This window comes from Photinus pyralis, unplaced genomic scaffold, assembly GCF_008802855.1.
Source record: "Photinus pyralis isolate 1611_PpyrPB1 unplaced genomic scaffold, Ppyr1.3 Ppyr1.4_LG5, whole genome shotgun sequence".
NCBI lineage: Eukaryota > Metazoa > Arthropoda > Insecta > Coleoptera > Lampyridae > Photinus > Photinus pyralis.
In genome coordinates, this window is record NW_022170596.1 from 34487721 (window position 1) to 34514477 (window position 26757).

Sequence of the window (26757 nt, forward strand, 5' to 3'; positions counted from 1 at the left end):
ACAAATCCTTTTTATGGTCATTAATTAACGTCCTCGTAACAATTTTTACATAAATTGCAGGATTTAAAAGAAAACGAAAGTTGCCACCGTGCACTTTAATCAAGTCGCTGCAATATTCTATTAATTTAGTTACTTAATTTAAACAGGCGTTACCATAATAATTGGGTGGAAGTACACAATTTCACGGAACTGTAACGAAAGGCGAAACAAATTATAAACAGAAAGAATAGTATCATTATGTACAAGAAATGACATGAAGATTTGGCGTGCAGTTTTAAGTCACACCGTGAAATAAATGCATAACATTCTAGGAGTTTCCAGTCGCTTATTACAAGCCGTGACTACAACATCTTTTATGTAATTCTTTTTTAATATATGCATTGAATTGAAAAGATCAGATCTACCTGCTCAATTATAGTTGCTGGAGAATGCATTTAACATTAATGACTTTTGAATATAAATGAGTGACTACACTCGGTACCTCATTTCGAGCTTTAGAAAGACCGTTTTGCAAGCGAGAATCCCTTTAGTAGTTCAATGTCGATTTTTGAATGTACCTACCCACGAACAAAGCGTTACTAATAGAATTCGTAATACGTGTGATAAATTGTTAAAAAATCACCTGTTATTGACACATATTGATAACGTAATTAGTACAAATGATTACTGTTAAATGACGAACTGGTTGATTCCGTTTCAAACAAAGATGGCGAACACATACCTTTCAAAATAATCGATAAATTTCTTTGCTGAAATTATGCAATTATGCGAATGTTTGTATTTATGATTATGTTAATCATTGGAGATTTAATTAATGTGGAGTACTTCGAAAATGGTAATGAAACAGCAGGTGTTCGCACTAATCCTTTACAACAATGTGGGTGCTTTCATTCGCGCAGAACTTTGTACAAGTTTCGATTACCGAGACCCGCCAACTTTGTTTTTAAGAGGTACAAATTAGGTCAATTTCAATAAACGTTAATGCATTATAAATACCATTTTACATGTGGGTGTGTATTTACGACCAGGGCTTGTTACTTTTGGTATCGGGGGTTTGGTGGCATTGTAGGTAATCTTATGTCAATTTGAATATTTTTAATTTCGGAGGAGGTGAACGAGTTCCTATTTATCGACACTTCATCCGTATAACTAGTATATAGAATCAGTGTAAAGAGCTGCCGGTCAAATTCGCAGGTTTGTTTTAATTATTAACGAGCGATAAAAAGTGAGTTTATGGTTTTGGACTTTCTGTCCGTCCGTGCGTCCGTTTGTGGACCCGATAGTTCACTAACGGTTTCAAATTTTCCAATTCTGTTTTCAGTGATAGGTAGACAATGGTTAAGGGACTAATTGATTAAATTGGTCATTGGTTAATATTCGTCAATCGGAAGTGACTTTGTCGCTCGTTGTCTATTTGGTGCAGTTTATTTAATCATAGTATTCTGATGAAGTGTCAATAAGCCACGGTATATAGGAGAGAAATAGATCAATGCCACGTGCTTAATTCTTAACTAACGTGCCTGAAGATCACTAGGCTTAAAATTTAATTTGCATTTGTCTAAATTGTGCTGTGGTAGATTTATATACAGGCTGTTTCACTCAAACCGTTACCTAAAAATATTCAGTCTTTCATTGATAATTTAAATCCGAAAATTTACATACCAACATAGTTTTTCATGATTTATTGAAAGGAAATGTGGAGAGCAACTTTCTTATTTTAAATACCCTGTATTTTATTGCATTGTCAAAGTCTACATTTGATACTTATCACATTTCTCTATACCCAGCATCAAAGATTTTCAAGTTATTCAAGATTTTTAAAAAATTTTAACGTTAACTGTTTATTTCTGATTCTGTTGACTTGAATTTCCAAAATCAACAATACTGACTTGATGCTACATGACAATGATTTGAATTTTGATTGCCCTTCTACAGAGTGTTTTAAAACGAATGGTCAATTTAATTAACTTCAAACCGTAAAAAGTTGATTTTTCAAATGAAACTTGCAAAAAAATAAAATTCTACATCGATCAATTCTTACATTCCTTATACCTAAGTATCTGGTCTGTTATGCTTTCCGATTTATTTTAGATTTTCTAAAATTGTGACCGTTATGCACAATTTTCTTAGGATGCTTTGAAACAAATGCGTTAGTTAGGGAATGTAATAATTGATCGATGTAGAATTCTTGTCGACATTTGAAAAAAAACAACTTTTAAGGGTTGAAGTTATCAAAAGTGACCCTTAGTTTTAAAACACCCTGTAGAAGGGTGATCAATGTATTGCTGCTTTTGGAAAATTGATTGAAATTGGTCATAGGTATAGGGCTCAATAGAAAAGCAGTCAAATGTCAAAATTTTTTGAAAAATCCTGAATAGCTTTGATGCTGGGTATAGAGATGTGGTATCAAACGACGTAGATTTCATGTAGATTTCGAAAATGCGATAAAATACAAAGTGTTCTATTTAAAATAATAAAGTTGCTATCCACATCCGGTAAAATCGGAAGTGAAAGTGATAATATTTCTATAGAGTATGAAATAACGGTTTGCGTCAAACAGCCTGTATAAGACCACATTTTGGTTCAGGTAAAATTGCCTCGAAGCGAATTTGTTTTAGCAACGATACTCGCTCACCAGGAATAACTTGCTTTTTTCCTAATTCGTAAGGTAAATACCGGAGTAGTATAGAACAACTTAAACCTTCTGCAGGGGCACCTCTAAAAAGAATTATGCGGGTCACTCTGTAATTGGGCGTAGAACAAGAGGGACAATAAATAAGAAAACTCGACTGCCCACGCCTGCCGTCAAAATTTCGCATCCAAGAGTATTCGCTGTGAGGTAAATTTTCCCTCGAAAAATTCGCCTATGAAATTTTCGTCCACAAGGGAAGTAAGTTTTCTCGATTATGTAGACGTAACTGGACGAGCAGAGATGGGGGATAATGAGGGCGCGGTTTCAAAAATGGGGTTCCGTCGCATTTTCTACTCTTTTAAAAATTTCAAAAACTGTATACAGAAATGTATTATTATTTACTACCTATTAAAGATAATTGATTTGATAAAATATTTCTTGGAGCACACAGGTTTTATTCAGGGTTTTTGGTTTTTTTACAACCCTAAATTACATTCTTTCATATGGACCATCCTATATATTTTGGAGTTTTTGAAAAGAGCACAAATTTTGACGTGTTACTTGTTATATTTATATTATATATTATTTGCAATACATAATTGCATTATATATTAAAATATTTTTTTTGCGGACGAGATTGCAGACATCTAGGTTTTTATGGCGAACAAAAGATGGCAGTATTATGACAATTACTTTGTTATCTGGAAATATGTATTCCATTATTATTTCATCTTTATTTAACTTTGTATTCTTTAAAGTTTAAAGTAAATAGGATTCTTTTCAAATTTAGTGAATAACGAATGATAACAATTATAACCATAAAAAGATTTGTCTGGCAGATCCGCTAACGCGTTGTTTTCAAGGTCTCCTAAGAAAATAATTACGCATAAGGATCAGAATTTTAAAAATTTGAAATATAAGGGAAATGTAATAATTGAACGATAGAATTTTTCGACATTTAAAAGTGCAAAACATGCTGTATTTGAAAAAAATCAACTTTTTAAGGTTTGAAGATATTAAAATTGACCATTAGTTTTAAAACACCCTGTAGAAGGTCGATCAAAATTTAAATCATTTTCGTATCAGTATTGTTGATTTTGAAAGATTTTTTGAAATTAGTCATAGGTACCGGGCCCTAAAGAAAAGTAGTCAAACGTAACATTTTGAAAAATCTAACTTGAAAACCTTTGATACTGATGGGTATAGGGAAATGTGGTATCAAACGACGCACGTAGACTTGATGTAGATGTAGATTTAAAAAATGCAATAATATACAGGGTGATATAAGAGAGTTGCTATCCACATCGTGAAACGGTCATGATAACATTTTCTTTTGATAGATCATGAAAAACTGTGTTGGCATGCAAATTTTCAGATTGTTAATGAGAGTCTGAATACTTTTAGGTAACGGCCTGTATATACAATATACCGGATGGGATCTCGAGCTTTAATCCCTCGTGGAATCCTACCATGTATACGATTTCCTGAAGTAACCAATCATTAAAAAAGAGTTTAGTTTTGGTAGCATCTCGTACTGACAAAACCTTTGATCAACCCAAATCCTCTCTATCGAAACTTCGTCCTTTCGGCTAAATAGCACGAATTGGTGCTTTTTATTATTTTTTTTATTTATTGTCCCTCTTTTGTTCTGGGCCCTCAACAGGCTTGCGTCCACTTGCGGAGAGACTCGCATAATGCTTTTTAGAGGTGCCCCTGCAGAAAATCTTTATGTTCTAAATAATACTCCGGTATTTACCTTACGAACTAGGAAAATTGCAGGAAAACCTAATTCGGAGTAACCGGCAGAATGCTCGAAACTGGTCTAAGGAAATTGGTGATGTTCACTGAAATCTTCTGCCCTCCACTATAACAATGACTAAACTAAAGCAGGGAGTTCTTTGCGGATTGTCGAAGATTTCTACGAGTCTATCGAATACGTATACATTTTACTTCGACTACTATATTCCTACTCCTTTTTCTCTTATTATATAGACCGTGGCTTGCCGCGGCATTTCCCATTACTCAGAGAGCTGAACTACACTTTCTGAACTTCTGCACCATAAGTGTAGGTACTTTCTTTTTGTTTCACAAAAATGAGTTTGCTCATAGATGAAAGCGATCAATCGCCGATATGGTTGCTGATTTCAATTTTTTAAATAAATAATTAACTATCTATTGGCGCTAATCTGAAGCTCTTTGTCCTGAACAAAACTAAATAAAATGTATAGAAGAAATTATACCATGTTATAAAATGTGATTGGGTATTTCCACGATAAGACGCAAAGCAAATGATCCCATGGTTGGTGGAAGGCGCAATGCTATTAGTCTGAATAATACCTATAGGCGGGATTTAGTGCATTTTAAGACATCATTTTAAATTGTATAGTTTTTAACACAACATGGATACAGACATCGGTATATAGGAACATTTAAATAGTATATTAAGATACAAGTGTATAATCAAGTCTTTAATGCACGCGCAACGAGTTTAAGGGCACGACGCAAAGCGGAGTGCCTTTAACGTTGCAAGTGCTTTAAAGACCAATTATACACGTGTATCTTATAGTATTTTTTTATTATACCTGCAGTATAATTTAAAAATAGGAAATTCAATGAAATCATATTGACGTTACACTCGAATACATGTCTAATTAAGTGGGCTGGGTGTTCGTAATTTCACGATTGCCATGGAAATGTCACTTGACGTTTGCTTATAAAAATCATCGTCTTTGTGAAATAAACGATTTCCGTTGAAAAAGATAATACACCGTCCATTAAATCGATTGTTGTAAAATCTAAACAAACGTTGATAGGTGTAAAATCCAACTCCAGTAAAGCATATTATAAAGAATATGAAAAATTGTCTCCATGGATGAATAGGAAGTTACGAATAAAGTCTTAAATGCATCCATAATGCTGGCATATATGAAGGAAATGTCAAAGGTATTTAAATCTTCTATATTTTGGTGCATTCATTCAAAACTTTCAAGCAATGTTGCGATTAAAAAGTGGAACAGATTTGGAAGCATACCCTAAATTACGCGCGTTTGTGAAAGCTTCAACCAAAGGATAGGTACAAAAGCCAAAGAGATGTTCTGCATTTACAGAAAGCGACCTAAGAGGATTTTTTTATTTCATCCAGATGACAGTTTCAAAAGTCATACTTGAAGTATCGTTACTTAGCAACTTTAAAGCACGTGTGTTTTAAAGGCCCTTTTTCGCACGCATTTGAGTGTTATAGAGCCCTATTCTTGAACGCGTGACTACCGTGTGAGTGAGTGAGTATGACGTCATCTCGAGCGATTTTCATATTTTCGTATTCTTGACGCTTTAAACCGTTCGAGTGGTTGACTCACACTGTCACATGTCGAGCGCTTTCAGTCGATCAGTTTTTTTTCAGTGACTTGAGTTGTGCGATCCTTTTAAACTGATTTTTGGTGATCTTACTCGTATATTTTCCTAAAGTATAGGCAATAAATAAAACCGTCACGCTTTTCGTGAGTATTTTATGCATCCTTCACCTTGTTTCTCAGTGTTTATATGATTTATGAATGAAATCTAACCTCGCTTTTGATAAATTTTCGTGCTCGTTCTCCTGTGATTTCTAGGCGATTTTTATTATTTATTTATACGAAACTGTTTATTAAACTTCCTTCTTTTTAACGATATAAAATAGGTTCTCACCTACTGAAATACATGTGTTGATGTACATTTCAAATGTGCACAATAGAATAATCATAAACTAGTAGACACAATCACTACAGACCGACGAAAAGGTATTTTCTCAGGAAGGAAGTGACTAGTCCAAAAAATCTTTTGTCGATCTGGTCTTGAAGCAGTGCTACACTGTATAAGAAAAAAATCACGAAGAAAAAGCTTAAAACGGAGGAGTAGTAGTGGCCCAGATGGACCAAGTGCAGGCAACAGCTTTAATTTTCTTTTAGGAAAATGCACTGAAAAATTTATTAGCCGCTCCCCAGCACTTGTAATTATACAACTAGAAAATTTATATCATTATGTAATTATCAATAAAAATCGTTTGTCGTTATATTTTACATATTACCATTAGTTGGAGCTATATTTAAGTTTTTTTAATTCTAGCAATTGTGTATTAATAATGAGTTGCTGTTCCATTAAAACAGTTTGTTGCCGTAAGTGCTCAATTTTTGCGTCGTAATAGTCTTTTTTTATTTTTAATTTTTTATTCAAATATTCTGCATATTCCGCCCTCGATTCTTCTGCCGTTCGCTTCTTCCCTTTTTTAACAATTTCTGAAGCTGCTGAACTGGTTAGATTCTTGGATGTCGTGGGTTGCGTAGGTGGGATTTTGGTTACCTCGTCAATGTTGATAACCTCGATGTCGACTTCGTCAACAGGGTTCAATATTATGGGATGAACAATTGCACCACTGGAATTGGAGATCATGGATGTGGCTAAAAGGACAAGGAAAAATTGTAACGTGAAAGTTGTTACAAAATCGTAGCCTATATACTTGTATCATTCGCATGGAAATTGCAGACACTTTCTTTAATTAATGAATCTCCTTCTACCACTACCGGCTTGATAAAAGTGTCCACAATATCCTGCTCGAATGTGGTCAATTTTTCATCACTGGGGGGACCGCCACCTGTTTGGTTTGTTGACCGGTTGATTCTGGCAGCTTTCGCCTTTACGCGAGAATATAAATCTTGCCAAGTCTAAAATTGCAACAATATATATAGCTTTAATAAGGTATTGAGTTGCATATTAATGAAAACATTACTTTTCGCCAATTTTTCCAATCTTTGTAAGGCCTTCCAGTGCTATTCAAAGATGCTGCAACCGTCTTCCACTTCTCGTGTATATTTTTGTTGGTAAAATTAGGTGACGTTTTCCCTGCGCAATGAATCACAATTTGACAGATTCAAACAAGTGACATGAGAAAAAAGTGAGAATACAGTGGTGCCAAGTTGACAAACTCGAGCGGTTTTCAATTAGTGTCAAGAATACGGAATTTGGTGAGTGAGTGAGTCACCGATGACAAAGTTACCCACTCACCGATTTTTATCGAGCGGTTCAAGAATAGGAGTCTAAAACGGAGATTGTGATTCAGGTATAATAAAAAAACACTTTTTTGAAGTTTTTTACTAATTAACTAAATAATGTAATTAACATTCACATTTCACATAATGCAATATATACCGATATCTGTACCTATTATGATTTAAACTAACTGATTCTATAACAATTGAATACTCTTATCTTGATAGAATCGGACTTAAGATTGAATGAAATTTACATCGTTTACGAATTTAAATATAATTAATGAAAACTGCAGCAATTCAAATTTTCGTTTGATTGACCAATAAATCGCTTGTTTTTTCGCAATGCTCAAATTTATACATGTCCATTGTTGATTTCTAATGAAATTTCAAACATTTTGGGTGTTAGGTAGCAGAGTTCTTTAAAAAGCGTGGTATTCGCGTTGCGTGAATATTTCGGCATAACGTTTTGCAAAGTTGAACAGAAATTGTGAAGACAATCGAATGTCTCGATAATTTTGGAGAGAGACATTCGTTTTCTGTGAATGGGGGTGATGACATGTTTGGTTATCATCAACGAGGAGTAGGTACATGTAAGTAGTAATAAATGGTACATTGGAGGGGCTGTCGAGTAGGAACCAGTATCATGGACGAAGTGTTTAATCAGCGATTTTGCATTGCAGAATACTGTGCTTTTATTTGAGCAGGCACAAGCCCTATGCGTGTCGTACGTGATGATCGTTAAAAAAAGGAAAGTTGATTATGTTGATAACGCTAAATTATAACATGATACGTGGCACGCCATATTCTTAAGTGTCTGATTTTGATGGCTACTTCCTCTCATCTACACCAACGCAATATCGGTGTCAAGATTAAGGATCGCTACCTAAAAAATTTAAATTTGACAGCGATTTAATTTTTCTCCTTTCATATTTTGAGGCCCACACTTTCTTTTTCATTACATCATTTATTCGTCATGTGGGACTAGCGGTCTTGGCATTGAAAACTAGACCTGCGAAATAAGTTGCATTGAACTTAGAGCTGTGATGAGTAACTTGCCAAAAGTGTTTCTGCAATTCGCGACCGATTTGGGAATTTCTTTTACATCGCCGTCGTTTGTTTATCGTTTATAAGTCAATAGAAAACTTGATAATGTCCATCGTTAACTGATTATTATGACGAAACGTCGTTAAAATAATAGCGTCCTCTTTATCTTTGTTCGTTACCTCAGATTTCACAATATAACTGAAAATGTACATACGAAAAACCGGCATGTGACTAAGGTCGCTATGGCAATATTTTAAAAAACACTATTTTCATACAGCCTTGTTTCGAGCTACGTAGAATATGCGAATCGGTAGCATTCGCGAGTTCTCCTCTACGTCACCACGACCTACTAACCCCATTCGAGAAGCTCGCGTTTGAAGTGGACGCCGCTGGTTGCCGTTGCCATTGAGCTGCCGGCAACGAAAGGAAGCGTGTGTGTTGCGCGCGGATACGACGTCATCCTACTTTCATGCTCATTTAAACATTTTTTTTTCGAACAATTCGCGCGGTTTCTGCGTTCTTTTCCGCATCGAGTGCCACTTACAGTGCTCGCCGAAATACCGACTCCCTGAATTAATATGTACCGGCCGTTGTTGTACGTGTTTAATACGTCAATAGTCTTCGCCGTGCGTGACGTGTTTAACCTAGTGCTAGTTGGAAATACTTGAAGAAATGAATTTGGAATGACCAATTTCGGGGTTAAACTCTCGGTGCCATTGGGATTTATAAAAGAAGTGCTGTAAAGATATACAAAAAAAATTGTGATAAATGTGTTCTGCTAAAGCCTTGTGTAGTGTCTAACGCCACCATAAACCTGCCAACTGTTCTAGTCACTGCCTAACATCTGTTCTCTGTGATAATGTTGGAGCACACCATGTATTTCAACGTTCCTCCAATCTGCGATGATGATTCCTCCAATTTTCTGGATTTTTATACCCGGTACGTGTATTTCTGCAATTGGAATCGGTTTCCAATCAACGGTGTGCGCTGCGGTCGCCCGTTTTGTTTTTATTTACTTATCAAAAACTGATAATTGAGCGAATGTTACACACGATCCGAATGTGCGCAGTTATTCACTTACGTATAACAGTGCCAAAAATAGCGTGGTCAGTACCATTCGGTCGATAAGCCTAAAACATGGCATTGTTACAAAAGTTCACTTCTCTCGCATTCTCATCTTTAACGACCAGCTTGTCCTTGCAGTTAATCATATTTTTTACAAAAACTTCTAATTTTTCTTATATTTACTACCTAACAGGTTTATAAACGCCACGATAACTTAATCTTTACGGTTCTATTTTGTTGTAGCACTCGTTCCATACGTGATTTTTACATGGAGCAACCTATCTTTGTTTTTTTTTTTAATTATCTTGATGCACTAAACGTTGAGGTAGGAGCGAATAAAGCCGTTCATCGAATTTTCCTCCGCCATGTTAGCGACGAAAAATATTGATCGACACGAACACGAGGTTCATTGATTTTTGTTACGTACATGCAAACGAATTTTGGAGAGGGCATCGAAAGAAAACGGAAACTGAAATTTGGACACGCTCCAAAGACGTCCTATAAAGTTACAAAAATGATTGGCAATGTAATAAAAATGGTGTACTCTCACGCTTTGGCAACTCAGTTAAGCGAAAAGCGGCCAATGTTTTAAGGTTAGGGTTAATCGATAGTTTATTTTATTATACTTTCGCTGGCAAACTTAGTCCAAGTCGTGTATTATTAGAAATTGATTTTGCTTTTAACGTTACACCAAAATCTCAACACGGAAGTCAAAAATTAAGCAATCGCAATCAAGGAACCATTTCCGAATTTTGAATCAATGTTGAACTTAATTGGTGCGGTTGCATATCGCTTTCATTGTAATACGCTCCCAACAATTCAGTTCACTTTTATTATTTTCTTCCTAAACGTCATTTATCTTTGTGGTTATTTGCAAATGTAGTGATCGGCATTAGATTTACCTACTTTAATTAACTGATTAAAAATGGGAGATTTACTGTACTGTTGGTAGATGGGAAATGCTAGATATTGTAAATCTTGCCTGTTAGTATGATCCTTTTTTTTTACATAACATAAAATCTGCCTTATTCGGATCGGACTTCTTAGTTATTTACTTTTCTCCAAGGAGGGAATCGTAGATTAAGTTTCGTAGAACAAACATAGATGCTCCCTATTCATTCGCGAAAACAATTTTCATATTTTTTATACTAACCTTTACGGGATTTGGATTTTGCACCTACCAACTTTTCTTCTGCTTTTAGAACAAGCCATTGAATGGACCACACCGTGTTATCTTTTTCAACCGAAGTCATTTTATATACAAAGACCGTGATTTTTTATAATCAAACGTCAAGTGGCAATCATGGAATTATAATTAGACATGTACATATTTGAGCTCGTATTTGAGTATAACATGTATGATTTTATTTTATTGCCCTTATTTTTAAATTATATTGCGGGGTATATTAAAAAAAATACTATAAGAAACACGTGTGTAATTCGCTCTTGAAATTTTTAAAGGCACTTCAGGTATCGAGCCATTAAACTCGTTGCGCGTGCTTTAAAAAGACTTGATTATACACTCTCTATTTGAAATCCGCTGATATCAATTTCCTCTGACATGTATGGATGTAACTGGGAATATCTATCGCTAATGTCTTCCCGAGTGTCTTCCCATATTCCCTGAAAATTCTTATTCAATATTTTTTGCGACTCTTACCTTACCATCTGAATGTGTTACAATCGTACTAAAAAATACACTGGTGATCGAGCTTCCTCCATATTCATCGATGTTATCACCATAACGAAAGAACATCCATCTTGCTCTCTTTCTGTTGCTAGTGCAAACACTTCCGTCAGCAGCTTTTTTGTCAAAACATGATGGGCAAAAGGAAGTTCTTAAACAGTTTCCATGTTTCTCATGATGGCGAACAAGATATACTGTACAGGGTGTCCCAACTTAGATGTGCTGCTAGGAATATAGGGAACGGGCTTACACATTTTCGGCTCCTTTTCCAAGAGGGTTGGATTATGTTGAGCCGTTATCTGAAATAGCAACGTGGCAAACGCGCAATTTCGAAAAGTGACTCAATTCTTTTTTGAAAGTTATTTTACGTATTTTTGAAAACATCGCAAAAACATAAGAAATAACATCGTTTTATACTCGAATTTTGCACAAGTTCCAAATATTCCTACGAATTTTGCTCGGAATTTTGTATTGGGACGTCGAAACTGGTATACCGTGTACAAGATACCAATCTACCTATGTAAAATGTACTATTGTAGTCATTCGCACAAATGGGTAGACTTTTCATCTTATTTTATTTTTGAAATATGAAAAATATTAACTATGCAGGCGGCGTGGCATTTAGAGGGTACGATTATCTCGAAAAGGTGCGTTGTAGGAGAGTACTCACCTAAGTAAATTTAATTGTCTGTACTAGGACACTTTTATTGGTGAGGTTGAAACGAATATCTTGCAAACGCCATTTCGGAGCTGGGTAGGTACTCAGAAAGGGCGAGTGCCGAGTGGAACGTCTGGGCGATACAGAAAGTCAGAGGAGGGTACTCTCAAATGGCGGTCTGGACGGGACACATCTAGTGTCGATCTAATATTTCAGAGAATTTCTCCAATTGCTTGATTCTGTTTGCTTTATACAGGGTGAGCCCGTTCGTTAGAAGTTTTTAAACATGCAGTTGAAATATAAACTTGAAATTTAGTTCATAGCCATAATCGAGCATTGCGAATTGAAATAAAATAATTTAAAGATGGCGCCGCTTTCGTAAATACCGGAAGTTGGCGCCATCTTGGTTTTTTAAAATAGAAATATACCATTTTTTATTTTTTTGTAAATGCGCTATTTTATTCTGAATTCAACACATTCAGATTTACGCATTTATCTGCCATAGTTTTTACCATGTTTGGCGTAGAGAACATGCAGCGCGTTCAATTTGAAATATACCCGAGAATGACTGGAAGGAAAATTTCTTATTTTAAAATTTTGATCAAGTGAAGGTAGTTCTGAGAACTAAACCCATAACAGGAGAAGAAGTAGAAAACGTTCTGTGATATTTTGAAGCATATTCCCGTGCTGTCATCATCTGCCTATTTTAGAATTTTCTATACCTCGATACTACAAAAAACCCTACATGCTAAATTTACTGAACTTTTTGAAGATCGTTGAGGGGGAACTTTGGCCCGCTCGGTCTTCTGATCATCTCCAAATTTTTAGATGACATATGTTACCTATAACACTGTTTGACAATTGATTCGAATGACATTTAAAATGAACCGATTGCTTCCAAACCCGACCACACCGAATAAAAAAATAAGAATAATTCTTTAAAAAAAAGTCAGTAACTCAAAAACTTCCGGGTATAGCCGTACAGAATGTTAATAAAAGTGATCCTAAAATTCAAAGTGGCATTCATTTTTGGCTTCAGGAATAGTAGTTGCATTGCAATTTGAAGAATCGCAGATATCCTGGAAACTTTTTCAAGACTTTCAGCGATCACTGAAAACATTCCTTCGAACTTCGACTTTAAGGATTCGATTATAAAAAAGAGCACTCACTTATCTCGAACGGTTTAAGACATATGAATTGTTGAATGGACCCTTGCATCTGTAAATTTTTAGAGAATAATTGGCATACCTATGTCAAAAACTATAACCAGATAGTAGGTACGCAAAATGGCGTACCTATTTAGAAAAAAATATCCATCTTGAAATTATTTTATTTCAATTCGCAATGGTCGATTATGGCTGATGAGAACCAAATTTCTATTTGAACTGCAGGTTTAAAAATTTCTATAACGACGTGCCAGACGTCATTTAAACGTTTGTGTAAAGAGCCCCCTTCGAGGTCCCCTTTCCATTATTAATGATTCACCAACTACTACCTTTATAACCGAAAAATTTACTAAACTATTTGCTATTTTGGTTTTAAAAATGTGCTTTATATGCATGAGAGTTGTGCAGAATTGACCTTGTATAGAGTAAACAATTCTATGGTATCTAATCCCTTCATATGTGAACTTATTAGTTGCGACAAAAATCTTATTCAAATGTAAAATTGTAGAAAAATGAGTAGATGCAATTTCCGGTTAAAGCGCAAGTATTAAAAAATTCCCATTATAGTCAACATATTCTTTGTTCTTTACAGTGTACACACACCCAACTTGAAAAAGATTGATTTGCAGATAACGGAGATAATTGACCGTTCCGTGACTTTTTGCGGATCCATTACCTAACAAAAAAAACTATGAATTCCAGTAGTCCCAATTTTAATTACACTATTTCTATCAGTAGGTAATTCTCTTATTTGGCATTTACTAATCTTACTTAATTTGAACTTTCATCACAGTTTCCCCGTCATTGAAATCGTTTACGCGTCTATGCAGATAGTAGTATATGATTTCAAAATATTATTTACAACGCGTAGTATTTTTATCGTTAAATTTCTGTAAGTGATCTTCCTTTCCTGGCGTTACTTTTGTTATTTTTCAAAAAATAAATTATTTTATAAATATAAAGTGTGAGGAGTGAAATTAATGACTGAGGCGCAAAGAAATGAGTCTTCTATTGACGATTTTTCGCTTAGGTGCGCCCGACTTTAAGAGGTGCCAAAACTAATAGATTTTACAATACGTGCTTCCAGTAAGAATGTTCAGGTGAGCCGAGTAAAAAATGTATCAGTTTTATGTTAGAGCCGAAGTTAGAGCCATCTAAAAATTCAATTCCAGCGACAAGAACAACCGAAAAAAAGGTAAAAAAGTTAGGAATTTATAGTCAGGGGGCCTATTATGGACCACCATCAGATTATAGTCCTTTTTTAGGTTATATTGCACTTATTTGTTCACCATAAATTTGTACGCAAAATGATAGCGAATATACGGCTATGCGCACTACAGTAGATTGTGTATCTAGTAGTAAAAGGACATTCTTGGACGATAATATAAATTGTTTGGCCGAGGCGTTAAGCCTCACCCATACTATTTTTTCCGAGATTTTTTCTGAAACATTATTATATATTAGGGAATTTTTATAAATAATATTTGGTGTCCATCTTATTGCCTATAAATCGTTTCCTTCACATCACTGTTTGACATATTTTGATGCCGCAGGACCGCAAAAATATTTGGGGACCCTTTTCGGTTCAGAAAAGTTCGTTGGCTAACTAGAGTACTAGATTGGTGGATTTTGAGGTCTGAATTTGATCCCAGGAGAAAGTATAGGCATTCCCGAGCGATTTTAGAAAAAATAATTTCGTTATGTATAAATGCTCTACAAATCCTTGCACTTCAAGTAAATTTGGTAGATTTACATGGTGAAATTAAAAAAAAATCTTGTACTCAAAAAATCCATTCGTTTGAATTCGCTAAACGTAGTCGACTTCGAAACGCTGCGAATTTTGTCACGTGGTTTCTCTCTCTCGTGTCGCCAATAAAATCTCGGGCTATGAGAAGTGCCCCAAAAATTGAGTACTATTTTGTGCGAAATCCACCAAAATGGCGTTTTTAAATACTGTGGGGGCGTCAGAAGTGGGTACCGACAAAGGGAATATGGTAGTCCCCGAAAAGAATTTAATCTGTTGATGTGTGCGGGTTTGTAGTAGGTACGCTAAGGTACGTTTATGCATAAAGCAATTCATTGATGGTTCTTTTAGTTTGTAGTACAGACCTGAGTAAATTTACATTAAACTAATAGTAAATATTATGGGCTGCGAAAAATAATCGATAATTGAAGCCTAGTAATGACTAGTACCTATAATGGACAGAGAAGATAGAGGCATTGTGTCCCAAACACTGCACTGTGTAGAGTCATTGTAAATGTTTAATTAATGTATAATAAATAATTATCGATAGACCTTGATTATCGATATATTGATAAGTTTTTGCAGCCCTAATGGAGATGTACTATTTTGATCATTTGTAATGTCCAGCTGTTCGTTAGGCAACCAACATGCCACTTTACCGCAGCTATCCGATTGTATTTACAAAGAAGTGCCTGCGGCAACGGATTAGATTACCCTCGAGATTAACCTACCTTTTTTCTTATATAACTTTATTTAATAAATTTCGAATTAGTGGGGAATATTCACTTCTTTTCAGCATCTTAAAGTAATTTTTTTTGTCTGTATCAATCTAATCATTTTGTATCTCATACTGCAATAATTATTAAATTTGCTATTTTCAATTTTTGCACATCCACAAAAACAAAAAGCTGGTTATATATCACTCACAACCTGACCTCCGTGGGCGATCATACTTCTATTTGCAACACTACGATTACAAAAATCAAATACGCAATTTTACCCCGTTTTTTGCAAATACATTCGGGTAGCATCGGTAAGGTGGTATGTTGGTTGCCTAACATTACAAATGACCAAAATAGTACATAAAGAGAGGTAATAAAAAAAATCTTCCTAGTTGGATCTTCTTTCACTTATCTTTTTAATCACAGGTTTTCATAAGAAAAAATTATGGATATATCGTGAGCGAGTTTTTGTAATAATATCACCGCCGGTTGCCGAACGCGTATTTAATTAATTTTGCGCCTATTTTAAAACGGAAAGTGTCGAGAGAGGTGTCAAAAATTTAGTTTCGGATTTTGAGAATGTTGGGATTTAATTTTAAATCATTAAATTCTTGAAGGGAGAAAACACTTTAAACAGAACTCTCGTCAACTGAGTCAATGTTTTCTTGGATGAGAAGTACATTCGGTTTTGATTGCTGCGCCGCCTCGCCTCGCACACGACCTATTTTCATACCTAGCAAATATACAAAAAAAATTGGTGGAGCCGTTTCGGAAAAGTTCGACCACACACATTTCTGTATACGGGACATATGCTCGGTTTCGGCGGTTGTGCTACCTCACCTCACACATTTGACCTCGCATTTGACAATGTGACCAAGGTATTATCGAAAACGAAATTACATTGCACACTGAGTGGATTTATTTCATAGTTCTTCATACGAACGCCGAATTTCAAAATAAAATAAGCAGCTAGTATTATTGTGATACAAAAAAACTGAAACTAAAAACTGCTGTATCTTAATAAAGTTGAAAGAGCAACTGCCATTTTTCTCACTCAACTCGCCCCTCGAGGAGGATTTGATATGAAGAAAACTTGTGATACTTCTGAGTCGATTATTAAATAACGGTTGTGAGTACATACTTGTACACAATTAATTTCGATTACCTTCATAAAACGAGATTTTATATACGTAGTAAAAAGTGGCTTTTAACTAGAACCTTGCGGTACGCCTCTTATTTACAACTTTTCGAATCGTTTTTACCCGGTGTAAATGAATTAAGTTAGTAACGCTAAATGAAAGCGTAAACAGCTTCATGTTAGAAAGTAGGCGTTTGAACATTAAGATTGATTTTAAATGAAGAAGCCCACGTCTTTAGTGCAGTAGGTGAGGATTCTTTAACGAAACTAGACTTTGATATTATCGCTACTGGATCTTCAACTTTTATTGTTACAAAATGATTACGTATATTATGTTCAGTTGTCCAACCATAATGACTGAATTCAAGAATGTGTTTTTACACTAACCTGGTTTTGTAATTTGCATATCCACTAGTTTCTTGCCGGTTTTAAGTCATTATTTAGTATAATAAAAAAAGATGTACCTAATGTTCATGCTGAAAACATTGTGCTTTACTGTTATTGTTGGATGCGTGTATCTACTTCCTATTAGGCACCTGTCAATGTGATATACGAATTTAATAAGCGAAAATGCCCACATTTTTTTTTAACGTTTGTGTAAGCCTCCGATTTTTTTCATGGCGACGTTTTTATAATGTCTGTAAATTGTCCATCTCATTATTATATCGTTAGTTATTCAAAATCGTACATCGCATAACAGTTATTCCCAACAAATAAAATATATTGATTATAATACGTACAAAAAGCTACAAGTAGGTCATGGATCCTTATTTGAGTTACAAATCGTTATATAAATCACAGAATAATGATAATGATTATAATTCCTAAAAGTGTCGTCACGTAATATTACGTCTTTGCTTCCCATCAGCATTCACAAAATGGACCTACTTCTTAGAGAATTTGCGGAGGATCTGCAAACCTGTTGTCAAAATGATTTCACGTAATTAAAAAGATCCCAAACAAAGAATTTTGCAATTTCGAAGAACTCGTTCCTCACATTCTTGCGCTTCGGAATACATAAATTGAGTTGGGAGTTAAACGAGTTTCTATCTAAACCATTATGACATACTAAACAAAAATGCGCCTCTCGAGGCGATTAATAACTGCCTGAAGGCAACCTTGGAGACTTCACCATGAAGACGAATTCGTACTGCACGGAACACATTTTGAATTATTTGTAGGAAGGCATTTTTCCAATGTTCCAATCCAACCTTCTGCTACTTTTTGTAGTGAACATTTTGTTGATAATTGCCGATAGGGGCTTTACCTAATTAAATTTCCGTATGCCGGAGAACCACACGCAAAGTGTGTCTCCCAGATCTGAAATTAAGTCCCTAATTTACCCTTAACATCCCACGGTTACATAATAACTTTTGACAAGCCAGCAGCAGGTGCGTTCCTATATCATCAAAACTGGTTTCGTTTTTTTTTTATCATCTTTAGGAAGTATAATTTTGTTAGTCTTGTTTAAATTCTATGCTATTATTCTTTCGATTGTATTTATAATACGTATAATGACGATTGTTCCACAATATCGGAACTTTTATGGCGAAAGTAATTGTAGGTTCACTTATACCGCCGATTACGGTATTTGTCCTTTTTTTCGTAATAGTTAGGAGGAAGTTAAAATGTAATCATCGAATATGACATCGTTCGAGAGGAAACAATCCACGCAGTGATCGCCGTTATTTATACTTATATTGGTTAATTGATATCGGGCTGATGAAACTATTAATTAAATTTAGTAATCTTTTCGCTTGGATTATCTGTGGTGTCATGCTGTAATTCATTTTTTTTGGTAAATTGACGATTTTGCACTATTGTTAAATTTTGAAATGGTAAAAAATGCGAATTGGGCAGCAGTTCCAATGTGCTGGAGTCGAGTTTGGAACCTATTCCGTCACATTTTTGAGGGGAGGGTTTTCAGTGTTCAAAAACTTCAGTTTTGTATTACTTATTCAACGTATAAATTGAAAGGAGGATTTTGCGGAAGTGTGTATGCAAGTAACTAAAGACTAAAAACTGTTCACAGTCGCCGGTCTGTTGGTGAATTCGAATAACGATATGCAATGAGGTTCAGTGAGCCATTTCGACTTCATTAAAAAATAACTGGTTATCTAGAGGTCATCTAAAGGTTAATTAATAATTCAACCCTTGTATTTTCTCTGTTATGCATTTGCTTTACATTACTAATTATGCTGCCATTGAAAGAGTTGCAATTTGCAGATAAATGGCAAATTTATTAATATTAATATTCAAGTTATGTTAACTAACTTGCGAAAATTGTCAGAATTGTTGAGTTTATGAGTTGAGAACAAAATTGTTCATCACTCCAAGTCGAGATCTTCACAACGTAGAAATGGATGGACCCATTTGCGACAGTTCAGAGGCAATTTTATGGGACAAGTCGCATTTAATGTACTCTTTTGTATCGAGCGATTCAAAAAAATTCGGCGTCATAGTTGGCCATGGAAGTTAAATTGTGAACACACCATGTAACGGACAATTCGCTTAATTATATCAAGACGAAGAATATTTTCCAAAAATTGAAGTAAGTCACAAATCGTTCGATTTAGATTTGTACTCTATTTATTCCAAATTTTGAGTAAGTATTACTAGAAGTGCTATTTGCGATTCAGATTAACAGTGATACCTCTGGTGGAAGCACATTGTAATTACTATTGATGGTATAAGACCGTCAATTTGTTTAACCGGCAGAGCAAAGCTTTATAGGGGAGCCGATGGTGTCCGTCTGTCCGTGAATAATAATAATAAATAATAATAAAGTGCAAAAAGTTTGAAAATAACTACCAAACGCTTGATCCGATTCGGTTCAAAAAAACAAGCTTATTGAAAATGGTTTAAATCCAATGAACCCGTAGGGTCACGCTCGCCCCTTTTTTAGATCCACTTTAGCTGTTATTTACAACGAGATTTACAGTGACCAAAATTAATCAATATTGTAATTTTTACTGCTGTAAAAGTAAATACACTTACAAAAGTTCCATTTGAAATCAAAGTAATTACACTTTAATGAGCAAGGGTCGAGGCAAGGGTAGTTTAAAACGTCACATTTGATTACGTTACTTTCATAAATTTTAAATGTGATCAGTGTAGTTAATTAATTATGCAGCCGACAATAAAGAAAATTTAAGAAATCATCGTCTCACACATAACATTTTCATAACAGTCTTTAATTGTGAACAGTGCAATTACACAACGAACAGTAAGGATAAGTTAAAAAAATCATCGTCTAACGTGTAACATTTCCGAAGTCTTTAATTGTGAATAGTGCAATTACACAACAAAAAATAGGGGATGTATACGTCATTCTTTGACGCTTTGAATAATTTTCTATCACTGCTATCAGTGTAATTACGCTACAATTAAACGTTCATTTAAAGCGTCTCATATTAACAAACACAATCTTCCCAAACGTTTGATTTGTGAACAGTGTAATTGCGCTACTCACGATAAGCATAACGTAAAGCGGCATACTCACACTACGCCACAAAGAGTAAGGCAAATCTAAATCGAATTAAAGAAAAATACCGATGGTTTAATTTGTGGTCAGTGTAATTATGCCACGAATAGTAAGTCTGAAATTGAATGATAAATTGTGATCTTTATTTGTAATTAGAAAATTAGTTAATTGCGTGTTCAAGGCAGCCTCGAGTTCTTAAAAAAAGGTCTTTCAGGTAGGATGGGATTAAGGGGTTATATTTTCAAGTTCAAAAACGGCAGGATACACTCGATTCACTTCAAAATTAATACAATTCTACTTAAAAACCTGCAAGCATAACCCAATCTAAGTTCATGTTTAGACAATGATGGTAGTAGTCAAGGTGAGTTATAATGCGTACAGAGTACTACACTGTACGATAAAGAAAAGTTTGACTGTAGCAGGGTTCGCAAATGGTCTCTTTCTTAGGCATTGGTCTCTTTTTTCAATGCTGGTCTCTAAAAGTCTCTATTTTTCATATTTGGTCTCTAAGGTTTCTAAATTTTGCATGTTAAAAAAGTATAATTCATAATTGAATAAACCGCAGAAATTTTACATTTTTAGCGCATTTTTTAAGAATTAAAAAAAATGCGTTTTGTCCGTTCGGACCCACTTCTGCCGTTTCGAACTACTTCTAGGAGAATGGTAGGTAGTTCTGGAATTCTTTGGCGTAGCCAGACGGCCACCAAATGTCGCTGTCTAAAAGCCCCCCCCGAATTATTTCCTGAGATGCTGTTTTTGAAAGTAAAACGTGCATAACTTTTACATACGACAACCAATTGGTCTCAACGAAAGGAACCGTTTTCTACCAACTACTGCCCTTCTTTCTGTCCTCTTATCAAAGTACGGTGAGGAGGGACGGGGAGGGGGGGGGGGGTTTTATCCTTCATGGTACTCTAATGAAAGGTCTCAACGAAAGGAATTAATTTCTACCAACCATAGCCCTCCTCCTCGACCTCTTATCGCGATCGGGTATATTCCCTTATACCTCGAGAACGGATTGTCGGAAGAGGGTACTCACATAGGGCCATTGGGACGTCTGAAAGAAATATATCCATTGGTGATGTCAAAAAAAAGCTATTTGGGTTAAAAAAAATGCGTTTTATCCTCACAAGAGTTGTGCACAATTTATACTTGTTTAGATATATTGCCGTTTATGTATCTCATCTATTACAAAATAAATATTTTTTGCTTAACTTTGTATGGAAATTGGTTCTCGAAGGTCTCTAAATGGTCTCTATTTTTAAATATGTAATTAGAGACCAAGTCTCTATTTTTTTTGCTAAAATCAGTTGCGAACCCTGCTGTAGGATGTTATCGCATCTTACTACCAATGTAAGATACAAAAAAAGGTAAAAACTGCATATTTTAGATATTTTTACGTAGAATAATCCAGTGGCGTAGTAAAAAAATTGTTGAACCACCTTTTCTGAGATTTGACCCAAAGTTGGTATTTTTTAAATGTAATACCCGTTTTCCCCTGTATCTCAGAAATAAACGTAGCCATATTGATTCTGCCGACCGCAAGTTCTTCTCTAAAAACATTTGAGACCCCCTACACTGCAGTCCAAAATAGTACACACATTAACATTAATATATTCGTGACCTTACATCATACTGTTTCGTCGATTGTCCAAAACGTGAATTTTAATGTATTTCGGCCAAAAAGTATCAGTTTTTAAAATTTTATGCATTGTAGTGCGTCATCTATTCTCTCAGATGGTACAGAGGCGTAACTAGAGACTAAATATGGTTATAATTGAATGCTAAGATAGTTTGACCTAAGACCAACAACCAAATTATACGCTGCGTTCTTTAGCAGATGCAAAAAATGTCAAGTTACGCCACTGGATTGATCAATATAGGAATACCAATACACTTGTGTATTAGTGGTTGTCAAACTAAACGTAATGATGGTGGCAATGGTACACACAAAATTATTAAGCAGGATTGAACTTTAAATAGTTTCGTCAGGGAATTATATTTACTGCCACATTGGAATTACAACGTAGACATTAATTGAAGTACCACTTGTTCGTATCCATCCACTGTACGTTGGCGTATTATCATTATCTTCCCATTTCTATTATTAGATAAAAAGAAAATTTATTACTGCACGAACAATTACTTATAGTACTTTATTTATATCTAACATTTTGAACAACAGTTGCCAAAATTGTATGATATTAAATGGAAGCTCGTCGAAATCAATGGTAAAGAGTGTGTGATGAATTTTCTTTAGTGGTAATTTCAAATCGATTGTAATTTACTTTTTTCAGTTTCCCAAAATAAAGACTCGTTGTTTCTGTCTCGCTTAGACTTTGTGGAGGCTTGTCAATTTCAATTCTCCGTTTTATTTTCAGGGGCGTAGTTGCAGATTTTAGAAGACTCTAAATGCAACAATTAATGGCGTACTGGGCTGCTGCTTTAATTATTATTTTTAAAATATTCCTATTACGAACCGGATATTGGATTCATAAATCTAAACAGGTGTGCATTCTGATCTAAGTCTTAGCTGCAAGCGACAATTTTAATTAAATTTAACTGTTGGCCAAACGAGATGGAGTGCAATTTTTAAAATGAATCTAGGAATAGCACCTATTAATTTTCCAAAGCCTACTTCTAAAAAATCACCTGACCTGATTCATTACATTATAATAATTGGAATCTCGATTGGAACACGAACACGAACTTGAAAAAATATTTTTAAGATAGCATCGAGTATTAAATTTTTCAACTTGTTATGCATGTGCACGATTGGCTTACTGTGACATCCAAAGTCAAAACACCGAATTATTTATGTAAATTCGTTGCAGGGACTGCCAAAATCTAACCGTTCTTACAGTTCGAAAAAGAAGTAGATTTTTGGAACTTAACATAATAAATAAATTAATAAAATTGAATAATAATACCCACTTTATGCCAGTTCATTTACAAGCTAACTGTACTTGAGTGCTTTATGTTTGTGTTTGTCTAGTTTTTAATGGAGTTGTTAAATTGTCTTGAATATTCATCGATTCAAAGTTTACTTCGCTGCGAGAATATTCATTACAATGTATAAGTAAGGGTAAGGTTAATAATCATGCAATTCTAAACACTCTATTATTATATGAACATAAATAATCAAAATGCATCCATTCGAGAGAATAAAAACTTCCGTTAGCACTTAAACATTTTTTTAATACATAACTTTCATTGAGCATTGCTACTCCGTAAGTCCCTCCGTCCAAAGAGAACGTCTTTTTTTTGCGCAAACCCACACTATCGATGACGTATACTATCCACATTCGGAGACATTTAAATTATTGTGATAGATCTTTTCCAAAAATGCCTCCATGTTAAATAAGAGTAATTTAGAATACCTATTTCCCAAGCTCGTGAATCGCACCCATGAATTTCTCAACACTATCCAGAACTCCACGAGAATATGTTACAAAATCCATGAGTGTACTCGAAAATTCCCATGCAACTCCTAATTACCACAACAGAATTATTTGTCGGTTCATCGGATCATTACAAATCCATTTGTGAAGTGAAGAGTGATGATGGTCCCGTAATGATACGAGATCCAGTTTCATGGCCCCAAAATGTTATCTCATCTCATGTCACCAATTTAAGAACGAAAATATGTCGCAAACAGGTCATTTAATTGCCGTGAGTGTAGTTACAAAGGCGATTCAAACATTATTCTCATACGATGTGTAACCTATAAATATGCAAAAAAAAGGCGCAGGAGATGGGATCAACGCGAAATTGAGCGCATTTGGCAGCTACGTGTCCAACGGCCCAAAATTTCATTTCGTAAAAATCCAATATGACGCCTATTAAGAAATAAGACCAAAAAAAATTTTAGTTAAACAGAGACAAAACAGAGATAAAATATAAACAAGTAAAGGTAAAAATGACTAAACGAGAATACTACTACACAGGTACACAAAAGTAAAGTAAACAAACAATGAAATAAATAAATATCGTTAAAATGATTGAATAGTCCCTCAGGGGTTTATATTAGGGCCTTTTTTTTCATTATATACATTTTTTATACCTATAACTGGGGAAATTAAGACATTGCAAAGACATTCAAGAAAAGTCAATTTTTTGGCAATGCAGAGAACTCATTTTAATTTGTGGATACGGCCGTCTGTCGGTTACTCTAAACATACAAACTCTTAACTCTTAATAGAAAGCTCGATTGGAAAATTTTTGGGCCTACTAACACTCTTTAAGTCTTCTGTGAACGAAACATCGCAAAGTTATCCCTCAGGGTAAAGTTTTTGACTTTTTCAAGAAAATGCAGTGAAAAGGGGGAACAAGAAAGATTCGTTTAGGAAACCACTGCTTCCATATGGTATATCTTATATGACGTTATATTTCCACTTGCAATGACCCATGATAGTCCTTCGTATAGTTGATCAAACTGCTCTGTTGATGAGCAGCAAATTTGAGGAATTCGTCCATTTTCGACTGGTACAGTCCGAATCATTTGCCTATATACTGTGATTTCTGCGCACATACATGGCTCTTGTATTCTATGATAACGTTATCTGAAGTCAAGAAGCGATAAATTTTCGTAACAGGGCCGATAAAAACCCTGACGTTGAGTGTATTCAGTTCCTTATCTTTATGTAATGGCTACGTGAAATTCTGTACTTCGCAATTTTTCAGTACTTCGGAGACACTGTGCACAATAGCTCGTACTATCGAGAGTGTGACGAAATACACAGAACAAACGTCATCTTGAATTTGTTTTGTTTGTTATGAGTCGTAAAGAGTGGACTGTCTAAAATGGATTAAACAATACGTGCGCAGCATCGGCGATCATGCCTAGGAGAAAATTAGTTATGTAAGTTTGAGAGATCATCACTATCTCAAGTGCCGAAAACGGATATGGACTGAGGATGTTTCATAATTTTGACCAACTCTGTCATACTTCTTAAGTTTTTGTGGTAAATTTCCTATCAAAAGTGTGCAAGGCTAGATAAAAGGCAGCTGACGATCATTAATACAGCTAGGCGGCGACAACCATTTTTAATAATTAGGTTATCACGTACCGGCCCTTGAGTGTAAGGCAGTTAGTTGCTGATCGTCTTATTTACTTTCTTTTGACCTCGCCAATTTAATCTAAAGAAAACGAGGCTGAAACAATTTCGCATTCTAGAGTTTTCGACAAGGTTTGTTTGAAGTACTTCTTCGTACCTACGCTTGATTTAATTCAAAAACGAAAACTTTCATAAGATAATTAAATACATTGACGTTTTCGCAGTTCGGTTGGTATTCAGGTTGCCGTCCTTTATACGCTGTTAATTTTTTAGGGAAAATTAGTCAGATTTGGAATTGCGTAACGTTTAAAATAAAAAAATGGCATTTGTTTTGGTTCAGCGTAAAAGTGTATTTTGGCGCATCCGGTACAATATCAAACATTTCCATTTTTGGGCGTGTACTTGAGTTCTTTTTACTTACTCATTTTCGGTTGGTAAATCGAGAGAAACTAATAGCTGTTGTGTAAGGTACCTCGAAATAAATTACCACAACATTCGTGATTCATTTTTATATACATGAAAGTACATCTATGTGGTTTTACTTAACGCTTGATGGGACATTTTTGTTATTTTTTTCATTAATATTTGCATATTTGTATATGTGTTGTTATGAAAACGGTGTCGCATACGGTCTGTTCATTAAACCATCTGTAAATCTGTAGGTATCATCATTGTGGTACTCTTCCTTTCTTTTTTGACGTATTTTCAAATTGTAATAATAATTTCTAAACCTTGGGATAAAAAAAAAGTAAATCGACATATGAAGCTCTTTTAGTTTTCATAAAAGTTGCAATTCGCGGTTTTGTATTTTTGTATTTTGCAAGAAAATTACGGAATGACGGACTACCATCATGACAAAAATTAATTGTTGTTACGTTAAACAGTAAACTTTAGTTACGTTTATATCGCCAAAAAAATTATTATTACTCTCTGCGTCTTTACAAAAAAACAAGTGGTGACAGTGTTACTATTTTTCATTAGGTACATTAAAACAATAAACCTAAGATGCAACGATTAAATCTGCTTACACGTGGTTTATTTATATTGTAAAATAATGCGCAAATGATTTTTGAAAATTGAGCTCATTTCGGCAAAATAATAAACTTTTACTGGAAATGCACTCCATTATAAAATAAATTGTTTTCGCAATACAAGCACAACATACTCATTATTTCCATGGATTACGTAAATAAAACTTATTCCTTATGCCTTATCCATTATAACTCGTTGAAAATATTTATACAGGGTCAGTTTTGAAAATGCAAAAACCTCCTTTTTGCTTGCTACGTTAATTTTAGATATTACAATTTGTTTTTATATACGGTATCACTGGCGT

The 26757-nt window shown here is 34.8% G+C and overlaps 2 protein-coding genes and 1 long non-coding RNA gene across 3 annotated transcripts in view; 2 read left to right on the forward strand and 1 right to left on the reverse strand.

Annotated features, from left to right (window-relative positions):
* Positions 1-5880: 5880 nt before the first annotated feature.
* Positions 5881-6486, forward strand: LOC116172179. The gene is made up of 2 exons (XR_004145602.1): positions 5881-6129; positions 6421-6486. It is a non-coding gene; the product is annotated as an uncharacterized LOC116172179 (long non-coding RNA).
* Positions 6487-6634: 148 nt separating this feature from the next.
* On the reverse strand, positions 6635-9160 carry LOC116170702. Its single transcript, XM_031487206.1, has 4 exons — positions 9055-9160; positions 7395-7507; positions 7125-7329; positions 6635-7065 (listed from the first exon to the last, which is right to left on the reverse strand). The coding sequence occupies exons 1-4, from the start codon at positions 9158-9160 to the stop codon at positions 6698-6700; spliced, it is 792 nt and encodes a 263-aa protein (XP_031343066.1). The 3' UTR covers positions 6635-6697.
* A 399-nt stretch (positions 9161-9559) lies between these two features.
* LOC116172177 (nuclear receptor coactivator 3) overlaps positions 9560-26757 on the forward strand; it is a 45395-nt gene continuing 28197 nt past the window's right edge. Inside the window, 1 exon segment of the mRNA XM_031489330.1 lies at positions 9560-9639. Coding sequence (XP_031345190.1) covers positions 9560-9639 — 80 coding nt within the window.